Genomic DNA, 13,702 nt, shown 5'->3' with positions numbered 1-13,702 from the left:
AACCATCTCACACCACGATTCGAACCCAAAACGTTTAGATAATGAACCAAGGCCTTAACTACCTGCGCTAAAGCGGCGTATATTAAGTTTGTTCGGTTTATCAACTATTTAAAGTAAATGAGGTCACAACGTCATGACGTCATCTGACCATGCGTTGTTGACCCTCCCCCCTGTCGATTTCGGGGTGAAAAAGTTAACGTTTTTCTCGTTTTCTGTCTAGACATCTCTCTTTCTCTCTGTTTGCGTCTCTCTCTCTCTCTCTCTCTCTCTCTCTCACTTCGTCTTCCTTACTCTAAAGACTGGAAAATGGCGTCTGGCTGTTTTTATCTTTAAAAACTTCGTTCGTTAATATTTTTTGTAAGCATATTTTTTTTTTTTACTTCATATGTTTGTCTTGTTATTTTTTGTTTAACTATCCTATCTACCTATTTTGAATGTGGTAATAACTTTGATAACATTGCCATAGCATAGAAGTTCATAGTTTAGCTTTAATTAATTTTTTTTTTACCGATAACAACATTTTTAAATTGTAAATTCAGACCGCCATTAGAGGTTGCTGACGTCAAGATCACGTGACATGACTCAGCGGGTTTTAAATACAAGTTGACCCAAAATAAACGGCCGCATGTATACTTTATGTAGAAGAGTTGGTGGCCGTATTTTTTGGGGCAGTTATAAATCGATTTAAAAATATGTAATGTTTAACATTAAAATGTCACTTTTTTGGGGGGCCTCCCCTGCAGAAAATTGCTCAGTTGACGCACTTCTGATGGTCACTTTGGGCCAATTTTTCGATATTTGTCGTCCGGAAGGTGGGGCTTTCATATGAGACCAAGTTTGTGAATTTTTGTTGTGTCTGTCGAAAGTTTTTAGCAGACACACAAACATACATACACACATTTTCGCTTTTATATATATAGATTAGTGGGAAGATCTAGCTTTGCCTGGGAACTTATGTCCTTTTACACACAGCTCATAATACTACTCATAATATTACTGATTTATTCTTAGATTTTATGTCTAAATGAATAAATGCAAACATTTTTTTCCTCTATTTTAACTTCATTGATGTCAAAACAGCTTATGATCATTTAATTCTAATGATGCACTTTGAAATATTGGTGCTTAATAACAATTGCCAGATCGATTTTTTTAAATATGTAGTTTTAAAAAAAAGCAAATACTTGTCATGTCAAAAATATTTCCAAAAATTCATAGAGTAGAACAACTGCTATTGTTTTTAGTAAAAATAAAGAACGTCTATTGCTATTGTCTGAAACAGTATGTCAGCCATTAAAGTAGTGAAAAGGGAGATAATTATGTCCCCTGTATTCGCAATGTTCAAAATGTTCACCTGTAAGAAAAATGCAATTTCCACCAATTTTCCATAAAAATTACTTTTAACTATAAATGATTTTCTACTCAATGAATTTTTGTAATTTTAGGATATATTATTTTTGACATGACCAGTAATTTTGCTTAAAACCACATATTAAAAAAATCGATCTATCAACTCTATCTTAACAAGCACCAAAATATATTGTGTGTATATCTATATATCTATAAAAGTGAAAGTGTCTGAATGTGTGTGTGTGTGTGTCTGTCTGTGTACATTTCCCTACATAATAACTCTGTCAATTTTCAGTCTACAGACTCAAAATTTGATATACAGGGTACTAAGATTTGGGAAAATCTTTGTAATCGGTTTTCAGCCAGAAATTTGGCGATTAATAGGTCAAAGTTCAACAATTTGACCTTTGAGAACACTATCAAACTCCTCTGCCAATTTTGGGTCTAAACACTTGAAATTTTTGATATAGGTTCCTTGGACATGGATCTAACTTAATAACTTGATTTGAGCTCAAAACAATAAAAGTTAAGGGGTCATAATAGGGGTCAAAGTTTAAAAAAATTGGACCGTTTCGGTCTCTACCAAATTACTCAGACAATTTCTGGTCTAAACGTTTGAAATTTTACACAAAGGGTATTCAGAGATAGGACAAGCTTTTTAATCAGTTTGGGTCGAAAATTTGAGTTACCAATATATAAATGTGTGTATGTTTGCATATCTGCTTAAAACTTTCAACAGACGCGATGGATTTTTACAAGATCAGTATCATTTTGAAGTTCGACCTTTCAGACGACAAATATCGAAAAATTGGCTGAAAACATTAATATCTTCACCTTCAACTGGACACTTTTCTACGGGGGGGGGGGTCGCTTTTTTCGCCGATATTTTTGAAAGTCATCCTCTCCTTTCGATTGTCTAGCCTTAATTAAAACCTACATCACTTCCGGTTTGGCGGTGGTCGTAACAGCAAAGACGTCAGGTTTTTTACCTGTTCTTTTCCTTCTTCGCGGTACGGATTCTAGCCTGCCTTCCTAATACCACTTTTTTGCTCAACAGACACCTCCAAACACCCGGTCAATGCCAGGCATCCATGCTAGTATATCTATATATCTATAAAAGTAAAAATGTCTGTTAGTCTGTGTACATTTCCCTACCAAATAACTTTCCGTCTACAAACTCGAGATTTGACAAAAGGGGTATTGAGATTTGGGAAAATCTTTTTAATTGGATTTTGGCCAGAAATTTTTCTGTTAAGGGGTCAAAGTTCAATGATTTGACCTTTGAGAACTCTACCAAACTCCTCCACCAATTTCTAAACACTTGAAATTCTAACTTTATAATTTGATTTGAGCCCAAAACAATAAATGTTAAGGGGTCATAATTGGGATCAAAGTTAAAAAAAAATTGACCTCTGCTGTCTCTACCAAATTACTCAGCCAATTTTTGGTCTAAACATTTGAAATTTTACATAAAGTGTATTAAGAGATATGACAAGCTTTTTAATTGTTTTTGTTGCTGAAAATTTGGCTTCCAAGGGGTCAAAGTTCAAAAGGTTTTACTTTTGCAGTTTCTAGCAAACTATTAAACCACTTGTTGGTCTAAACATTTGAAATTTCACATAAAGGGCATTCAGATATGCAGCAAGCTTCTTAATCAGTTTTTGGGCGAAAATTTGGCTGCCAAAAGGTTAAAGTTTACAGAGTTGACCTTTGCAGACTCTACCAAACTCCTCTAAACCTTTCAAATTTTAGATGTAGGTTACTTGGACATGGGTCAAATATTTTAATTTAATTTGAGCCCAAAACAATAAATGTTAAGGAGTCAAAATTGGTGTCAAAGTTTTAAAAAGATTGACGTCTACAGTCTCTACCAACTTTTCTCTATGGTAGTTAATGAAGCCTATTATATAGAAAGGCATTACCGTACATATTCACACTTTTTAATATATACATATGCACGTAAAGTTATGAACAGTACATAGGGCCCAACAAAGCCAGAAGGAACTGCTAGGATATTTATAAAAGTGAAAATGTGTGTGTGTGTGTACATTTCCCTATCAAATAACTCTGTCAATTTTCAGTCTACAGACTCGAGATTTGACATTTGGAGTATTGAGATTTGAGAAAATTTTTTTAATCAGTCTTCAGTCAGAAATTTGGCTGTCAAGGGGTCAAAGTTCAACAATTTGACCTTTGAAAACTCTACCAAACTCCTCCGCCAATTTTCAGTTTAAACACTTGAAATTTTAAATGTAGATTACTTGGATATGGATCACTTTTTAATTTGATTTGAGCCCAAAACAATAAATGTTAAGGGGTTAAAATTGGGGTCAAAGTTAAACAATTTGACCTCTGCAGAAATTATTTTTTCATCTAAACATTTGAAATTTTACATAAAAGGTAGTCAGAGATAGGGCAAGCTTTTTAATTGGTTTGAGTTGAAAATTTGAGCTGCCAAGGAGTCAAAGTTCAAAAGATTTGACCTTTGCGATGTCTAGCAAACTTCTCAGCCAAGTTTGGGTCTAAACATTTAAAATTTATACATAACGGGTATTCAGATATGTGGCAAGCATTTTAATAAGTTTTGGGGCGAAAATTTGGCTACCAAAAGGTCAGAGTTGAAAGAGTTGACCTTTGCAGATTCTACCAAATTCCTCCACCAATTTTGGGTCTAAAGACTTGAAATTTTAGATGTAGGTAAGTTGGACATGGGTAAAACTTTGTATTTTTAATAAAAACCAAAATAATAAATGTTGAGTGGTCAAAATTTGGGTAAAAGTTTTTTAAAAAGTTGACCTCTGCGGTCTCTACGAAATTACTCAGACAAATTTTGGTCTAAACATTTGAAATCTTACATAAAGTGTATTCACACGTAGGGCAAGTTATGAACAATACATAGGGCTCAAGCAAAGCCGGGCTCAACAGCTAATATATATATATATATATATATATATATATATATATATATATATATATCCAAATACTCTCAATCATAGGTATTCCTCATTTGCATATTTATTTTATAAAGTTTGTTTGATAAATTAATATTTTATAATATACATTTCTAATTTGTATTACCAAATTTTATTATATATGCTTAATAGCATTGTCAATAGTAGTATTATAATTATTAATAAAATTAGTTAAAACGATTAAAAAAAAGGGGGGGATAGTGTTTTAAAAAGCTCGCTTAGAATTTCATTTTCAAGGGAGATAATTTACATGAAAACTTTAAACTTATTTGTGGAGATATAAAGAATGAATACTATAATTTGATATGAATAGAAAATGAACCATAAAACATATTTTTGTGAATAGATATTTTTAAACGAATGAAAAAAAATGATTTAATCAAAATATCTGTTAATGGGGGTGGGTAGTGTAGTATTGGTCTGTTATTATAAAACTGTTCACCCAGGAATTACCTCCCTTTTAAAGGAGTACAGACAATTCTTCCAGGTATTACATTCTCCTCTGAGGGAAAAGATAATACATTAACTGTTTTATTATTAGACTATCTTCCCAGGGACTACCTTCTCCTTTTTTATTTGAAAGAAGGGAAGGTAGTGTATTTTCTGTCATGTTGTCGTGATATATTTGCATGCATTACCTTCTCCTTTTATGGACGATACTCCTAGGTATTACCTCCTCTTTTTTTTGGAGTGGTTAATGTAGTATTTGTTCTGTTATGATACCATCCCACTAAGAATTAACTCTTCTTTTGGAGGGCAAAGTCAGCATAGATTAGGTTTGTTCATTCTTGTACCATCCCACCCACCTACTTTTTTATTGGGGTGGGGGGATAAATTCTCCTAGGCTTTATCTCCTCCTTTGAGGCATAGTTTAGTATATTCTCATTTGTCATGATATATTATCCTAGGCATTACTTGCTCTTTGAAAGAGGTGCAATATAATGATATCATCCTATCAGGACTACTTTTTAGGGGAGTAGGGAGTAATGTAGTATCTGTTTTTCTGTCATGATATCATCGTCTCAGCTATTAACTTAGGGTCAGTTAGTATAACATATGTTCATTCATCACAATACCATCCTCTCACTCACTACCGCCTTCTTTGAGAGTCAGTGTAGTGTATGTTTGTTCACCATATTATCTTCCTAGATTAACAAAAATATGTAAACGAAGGGTGCATATATATTTACTAGTTTTATTCTTCAAGCAAATATTATTAAATGCAACGGAGACACTTTACTTTTGATTCTTTTTTTTAATTTTTTTTATTTTCCTTATAATCTTTTTTGTATCAAAATCAAAAATATTAACAAAAGTTCCATAACTGTTGCTGTCACAAGCGCTTTCAATTCGTCCACAAATCATCATCAGGTGTTAAAGTAAAAGGTCATAGGAGCAAAAATGAGAATTAAAAGTGAAAACTAAAATAAACGGTGATATGTTAAAATATATAGAGTTGATGAAAAGTCGGTTAAAAATTTGAGTATTAAAATCAGCAGGTTTGTTGTCGATAACAAAGTCCGTCAAATATGAACTATGCAAGACATTTTAGAACATACCTTGATTTCATTCATAAAATGAGAATTAAAAGTGAAAACTAAAATAAACGGTGATATGTTAAAATATATAGAGTCGATGAAAAGTCGGTTAAAAATTTGAGTATTAAAATCAGCAGGTTTGTTGTCGATAACAAAGTCCGTCAAATATGAACTACGCAAGACATTTTAGAACATACCTTGATTTCATTCATAAAATGAGAATTAAAAGTGAAAACTAAAATAAACGGTGATATGTTAAAATATATAGAGTCGATGAAAAGTCGGTTAAAAATTTGAGTATTAAAATCAGCAGGTTTGTTGTTGTCGATAACAAAGTCCGTCAAATATGAACTATGCAAGACATTTTAGAACATACCTTGATTTCATTCATAAAATGAGAATTAAAAGTGAAAACTAAAATAAACGGTGATATGTTAAAATATATAGAGTCGATGAAAAGTCGGTTAAAAATTTGAGTATTAAAATCAGCAGGTTTGTTGTCGATAACAAAGTCCGTCAAATATGAACTATGCAAGACATTTTAGAACATACTTTGATTTCATTCATAAAATGAGAATTAAAAGTGAAAACTAAAATAAACGGTGATATGTTAAAATATATAGAGTCAATGAAAAGTCGGTTAAAAATTTGAGTATTAAAATCAGCAGGTTTGTTGTTGTCGATAACAAAGTCCGTCAAATATGAACTACGCAAGACATTTTAGAACATTACTGCTTTTCTTGAATGCAATATCATTTATAGTGGGTTGAAGAGTTCTAATATATGATGCTTCAAGAATTCTTAATTTTTTAATATTATTTTCATGTTGCATATTTTTTATGTTGTATTTTATGTTTTATTATATAAATGAGTTTAAAGATAGACTTAAATCTGATGAGATTAGGTAGCTGTATCATTTGCAGAACAAAGCTTATTGTCAAAATTGTTTGGACAGTTTACATAAAACATCAGAAGGTGCCGATTTTTGTCAATGATTATTTCTGTTATTATGAAGATGATTCAATAAAAAGTTAATTGATAAACGAAAAAAGTATTTTTTTTCTTGTTACAAAAAAAAAACAATGAATAATTATTGGATAATTTTTTTACAAAACTTTATGGACTTTGAATCAAGAAAAGAAAAACACTCATTGTAAGGTAATTTCCATGAATAAATATATTTTCTTTTAATAATAAACAACTGATAGCAAAAAAAGAAACTTTTTATATGATTTTTTTCTTTCTTATGAGTTTTTTTTATTCCAATCAAGATAAATATTTTGTATTTTTTTATATAATAAACCAATGATAGCAAATAAGCGTTTTCTTAAATGCTACAATTTCATTGGTTCTTTTTAGTGTTTTATGTAAACTGTCCAGAAAAATTTGCATGATGCTCAGTTAAAGTCCAAGTCAAATATGGGAGTAAATGATAAGAATGGATTTGAGAAAAGAGGAATAGATAAAGACCTAGGCAGAGATAGATGAGTTGAAAAGTCAGTTTTTAAAAGCCGTCCAACACATGCCAGCATGTGAAACGCAATATGATAGCGAGTGATCTGCTGTTTTCCTAATTTTTGTTACTTTTGTTGCAGATGAAGAAATACTACGAAGAATGGGAACCACTGCAAGATTCTTCAAGAGGCGTCGAAATAATGAAAGAATGGCGTGAATTACTAGAAGACAATAACAACCGTTATCTGTACAATATCAACAACATGGATGTCTATCAGCGACTTATTTGGGACGTTTTGCTGCCTCTCATTCGCAAAACTATTTTGTGAGTTGGATTTCTTATTTTGCTAAAATCTACCTCGGCATATTTTTTACATATGGAATAAATCCTAACCTTCACTTTATAAACAATGTGTCTTTATTTGTGCTTGTATGTGTATATATATATATATATATATATATATATATATATATATATATATATATATATATGCAGTTTAGCAAAGATATTAAAAAACAAAGATAAAGAAAAATCTCTGATGTATGTGCCCGCTAATGAATAAAGTTCTCATAAAAAAATCGTTTGATTAATTAATAAATCAACAGATTTTTACAGAGGAAAATGTGGCACAGCCATCTTGGTAATTTCAGCTACAAGAGGGGGGGGGGGGGGTTATGTCTATCTAATTTTTGTAATTTGACAAAATTTGAGATTACTTTTACAATTTTTAATAATTTTAGGTATTCCTTTTTTCTTTATATTTTTTTTACTCTTTCAAAAATTCGTTTAAGAATTTATTAATAAAATCATTAGAACTTTGTGTGCATTTTGACATAGTATGTCTGGTTTATAAGGGAAGGGAGAATGCAAATAATTCACATAAAAAAGAATGATATTTAAATTTATTTCAGTGATTAACGTGTTTCATGGTTTCTGATTTTATCATATTTTTTTATCATATTGGAGATTTAATCGAAGACTTTCAAACTGAAAGAAAAAAAGGATGAAGAAAGAAGATTTGATGACCAAAAATAAAATCCACAAAATAAACTTACATTACAATTTACTGAAAGATGAAAAATGACATGAAGCAGCAACAATAAAAACTTTTTTTTTTTAAGTTGCATCTTTTCCAAAAAATGTAATTTTTTTAAAAGTTTTTTTAAAAAATATTTTGAATCTTTTGATGTTATAATTTCAACATAAATCATCATATTACAAATGATCTTCATATATATATATATATATATATATATATATATATATATATATATAGTAATTTATAAAATATATATAGCAATTAAGCTACACAGAATATTCCGTGTTTCATCCACGTTAGGATTCATTGGGCTTATGCGAGGTGTTTTTGTTGTCTCGCGTTTTTATATACGCACATTCTATTGAGTTTTTTATTAGCCAATCAGCTTTCTAGTTTCCACCGCACCCTTCCTAATCAGCCAATGAGCAGGAATTTACAGGCCAAATGCCCAGTTGACCTCCGGTTCACCCTTCCTTTGTGTGTGTTATTTGAGCAAGGAGCATCGATATCTAGTGTTCTGACCTATTTTAAACCTAGCTTAAATGTGTTTTTTTATTTTATTTATGTTTATATATATATATATATATATATATATATATATATATATATATATGATAATTTATGTATATGTATGTTTATTTTATTTGTTTATTTTCTGTTGTTATTGTTAATTTTAAAGTTATTTTGTCTTGCTATCCTAGAGTAAAGTTTATTCTGTGAACACAGTTGTTCACGATTTCTCTCCTACAGTTTAATAGATGTTGGGGTTCTGTAAAGTATAGGATAGTAAATTTTTCATGAAGGCATAATCTACATGGATCGTCTAGGTCTCTACATTTGTTTGCTTGTCTTACTATTTTCCATTCAACTACCAGTGAACGTCCGCTTTCTTTGGGTTCCCAATATTTGTTTGCTAGAGTTGTTTTCATTCGGTGTTTTTTATTTTTTAATGTACTTTTGTGGTCATAATATCGGGTTTTGAAATCTAAGGAAGTCATACGTACGTAATATTTCTTGTTATTCGGGTTTTCTTTCGCAAATATTGTGACGTGGTAAACTATGCTTTTGATGAGACATTTATTTTGAAGTGGGCAAAATGTGTGGGATCTGCAGTTGCATTTATCTTGTTCGTTATTAGTATTGTTATTTTTATTTCTAGTATGGTGGTCGTTGCTCCGAGTTGGTTTATTATTATTATTATTATTATTATTTCTACTAGTTACATATGTGTCCTTTGTTGCTAGTTTTATTTTTGTCATGGTGTCTACTTTTTTATTGTTTATTTTGTTCTTGTTTTCATTGCTTTTATTTAATATTTTGTTAATATGTCCTTTAATTGTCATCTCTAAATTTTCACAGCAGTTGTATGATAACTTTAGGTTATTTTTATTGAAAATTTTGTGTAAGGGATTGGTTATAGGGAAGTGCTTAGAAATTTCTTGCCAAGTTTTGTTTTTAACATTTGATTGTATGGCGCCGTATACCAGATTATATTTCTTTTTCTTCTATTTTTAATTTTGTTCTAGTTATGGGTGTTTTGTTGCTTATATTTAATATCAATATTTTTGTATCCACTATTTTTTAGGTCTGTTTCATAGATATTGATTGACCTGTTAAATACATTTTCATCGCTTGAGTTATTGCTGAGTCTACTTACGATCGAGTTAGGAATCTGTTTTATAATTGATCGTGGGTGATTGGACTCACCGTTTACGTATATTGGATAAGCATTATCTTTTAAGTAGGGTTCATAGTCATATGTATTAGTGGCCTGGTAAGGCTATAGGGGAGACAACCGAAGCAGCAAAACTGAAGCTGGCCTGCCAGGACATTATATATACAAATGTAGGCAAATTTTATTGGTTTGAAAATATAGGTTCTTTTTCACCAATTGTCATAAAATTTTAACCATAGAATAGTATTATAATCTTCAAAAAGCCTGCAAATTGTCATGTAGTCTCATCCCAAAGAACCAAAGATATGAGCATTTCAATATTCAATTTAGCTATAAGTGTGTGTATATATATATATATATATATATATATATATATATATATATATATAGAGAGAGAGAGAGAGAGAGAGAGAGAGAGAGAGCAAAAATGGTAATATATATATCTATATATATATTCCACCTTTTTGGGCAATTTTATAAGTTTCAAATCTCAGCCACTGTTGATCAGAATTTAACAAATGAAGGCTTGTTGGAGAGATAATAACCTGAATTGTGTAGTAAGCTATGACATTTGCCCTTAAGGTTGCACATTAGTGGCATGGTAAGGCTACAGGGGAGACAACCGAAGCATTAATTTAAATCCAGAGCCTATTTTTGACACTTTTTACAGCCATAAAATGTTTGTCATAGTCATTTGTTTTCTTAATCTTTCAAAATATTTGATATTTCCCCAAAACCTCTGGCCTTGATGGAGGGGAGGCTAAAACTTCTATGGTTTCAAATGATCTGAAATAACAGCAAATTTTTCTCATATGGTATATCTAAGAAGTAGTCAACCACCTCAGCAGAAAAAACCTTCTTAGTGACATGCAATATGGTTTCCGCTCCGCAAGATCTACAGTAGATGTGCTAATGGTTATATCTCATAGGATTAGTGAATCTCTTGATAAAGACTTCCTTTCCAGGGCAATTGCTCTTGACATATTGAAGGCCTTCGATAAGGTATGGCATAAGGACCTACTTCACAAGATTTCCAGCTACGGTATCACTGGTAATGCTTTCTCAGTCATTAAATCATTTCTCTCCGACAGGTTCATAAGAGTAGTGGTTGATGGGCAGAAATCAGAGGCCCACAATATTAATGCCGGAGTCCCTCAGGGGTCCATCCTGGGCCCAACTCTCTTCCTGATCTACATCAATGATCTCCCAAAACACATACTTAAATCATTCGTTGACATCTATGCTGATGACACGACCATCTATGGCAACACATCAAAGGCCGTAAATGACAAGGTTCTCTCAAATTCTCTCTCGTCTGATCTTGAGCACGTGGTATAGTGGGGGAGAGGTGACTGGTTACTTTTAATGCATCCAAAACCAAGCTTCTATCTTTACATCATCAACGGTCTGATCCCCATCTGGCATCAATTGAAATGGATGGCTCTCGTCTTGGGGAGGCTCCATGTTTTGACAAGCTTTTGGGTTTGACCTTTACTCCTGATCTGAAATGGAACACGTACATCAGGTCTGTTGCCAAAATGGGAAAATGGTGTGATCTTTCTGCCGCTCCAGAAGATATCTCACTACTGATGCAATTCTCTACCTGTATAAAAGCCAAGTATGCCCAAGGATGGAGTACTGTTGCCACATGTGGGCAGGAGCTCCTAAAAACAGCCTATCCTGCTTTGACAGAGTACAAAATAGACTTTGTAGCTTAGTGGGGGATGCCATTTTCTCTTCCCTGCAGTCTCTCTCCCACAAAAGAGACATTGCGAGCCTGTCTTTGTTTTATCGTTATTTCCATGGCAAGTGCTCGTCTGAGCTCCAATCTCTCTTCCCTCCTCGCTAATCTTTCACAAGAAACACCCATCTGGCTGAAACTACTGTCAATAATTTTCTCCATTCTTTATCTGTGCCTAAATCCAAATGTAGATTCCATGAGCAGAGCTTCTTTCTTAGAAGTGCACGACTATGGAACTCTCTTCTATTTGCCTGTTTCCCACTTGACTACAACTTGGATGTCTTCAAGTCCAACATAAACAAATTCCTGACAAACCACCCTCTTAAGTAAGACACTCTATCAAAACCCCCAATACTAATGATTACTACAATACTATCTCGTTGATTACTGTACACGCAATAACCCTTATCCCTGAGTGGCCTCTGGGTCTTGATAAGTGGTGACCTCCATGTAAAAAAAAAAAAAAAAAAATCTCCCCTCTTTGATTTTTATACATAAAATAAATTTCACAGTGTATAAAGATTATTTGATGCTGGAGATATTCATAATCGTACGCTATTTCCAAACGAAGGAAGATATAACATATGAGAAATATTTGGAATCAAGTCTTGTTATTTCATATTATTTGCAACCATAGCAACAAGTTTTAGTTTCCCCCTCCATCAAGGCCAGAAGTTTTGGGGAAATATATATAATATACTGATTTCACCAAAATATAGTTTTGTTACTGTAAAATTGTATCATTTCCAAAAATGTAATTTAATAAACAGAAGTTTTATTTACTTTGAACCAAACTTATTCATGTTTTAAACTTTTATTACACAAAAAAAAGAAGTTTTGAACATTCGTTTTACACAAAAAAGTTTATTTCAATGGAATTTAACAAATTTAAAGGCAAAAATAAAGTTAAAACATATCAGTCAATATTTTCAGTTTGAAAATAAAGTTATTGTAGATTAAGCCCATCCCCCCCCCCTCCCAAAAAAAAAAAAAATTAGGTGATTATTTAGATTGGCACTTATGGCAGCAATAAAAAAATAAGATAAAAAAATAAAAAGATAAAATATTCCAAAAATCGTGTAAGTTGATCAAGTAGTTTTTTTATTACTCAAGAAAATCAAATTTAACTCCGTACCCATAAGAAGTAAAAAGTACTGGTTATGGTAAAATCAAGGGCAGACAACTGACTTTCATTTCAATTTTTTGTTTTTGTTTTCAGATAATGTCAGAAAGACAACTGAAACATACGATTTAAAACTAAACAAGAATTTATTAACTTAACATGTATTTTTTATATTTTTTTTATTTTTCAAAACATAAAATTTACAAATAATAAAAACATCATTTTATATAAATTAAATAAAATTTGAAGAATATTAAAATGACTTCAATAAAAATGGATATTTTTTTTTTTTAATAAAAAAAAAAAACTACTTGATCAATTTTTGTGATTTTTGGAATATACAGTTTTCATTTTGTGACAAGTAGGTATAATATAAAAGTTTTTCTTCATTTTTGTTTGTACCAGCCTGAATAAGCACTAAAAATGAGATTCTATTTTTTTTTTTAGGTGATTATTTTTGAACACCCTGTAAAACTTGAAGGGAAAAAAAAACAATTATTTTAGAATTTAGAGTGGGGTATCAGTATTGCTTATGTATGAATTTAAAGGAAAATGATCCTCCATTTTCAAACAATTGTTTTTATTTTTCCCTATGGAAGATAAACTGTGTACATTTTTGTGGGGAATGAGAGACTGGTAACTTTTATGTATGGTTTTCCAAGTGTTTTTTGCTTGCATATCAGTAACATGGGATAAAGTCATGATTTTAGGGTTAGGTTTGCCGCTTGTATTTATGTTTTAGAAAAGTTTATTTTTTAGGGTGACTTACTACTCAAACCTAGGGTTTATATTTTTTTTTTTTTTACCT

General features: G+C 31.4%; 1 protein-coding gene across 1 annotated transcript in view; it reads left to right on the top strand.

Annotated features, from left to right (window-relative positions):
• Positions 1-13,702, top strand: part of LOC145241522 (tuftelin-interacting protein 11-like) — a 97,359-nt gene that overhangs the window by 60,351 nt on the left and 23,306 nt on the right. The window contains exon 11 of the mRNA XM_080104565.1: positions 7,456-7,640. Within this exon, the coding sequence (XP_079960691.1) occupies positions 7,456-7,640 (185 nt within the window). The remainder of the gene's footprint in view (positions 1-7,455; positions 7,641-13,702) is intronic.

This window comes from Euprymna scolopes, chromosome 20, assembly GCF_053919585.1.
Source record: "Euprymna scolopes isolate OS-2025 chromosome 20, ASM5391958v1, whole genome shotgun sequence".
Classification (NCBI taxonomy): Eukaryota; Metazoa; Mollusca; class Cephalopoda; order Sepiida; family Sepiolidae; genus Euprymna; species Euprymna scolopes.
This window is presented reverse-complemented; position numbering and strand designations above follow the sequence as displayed.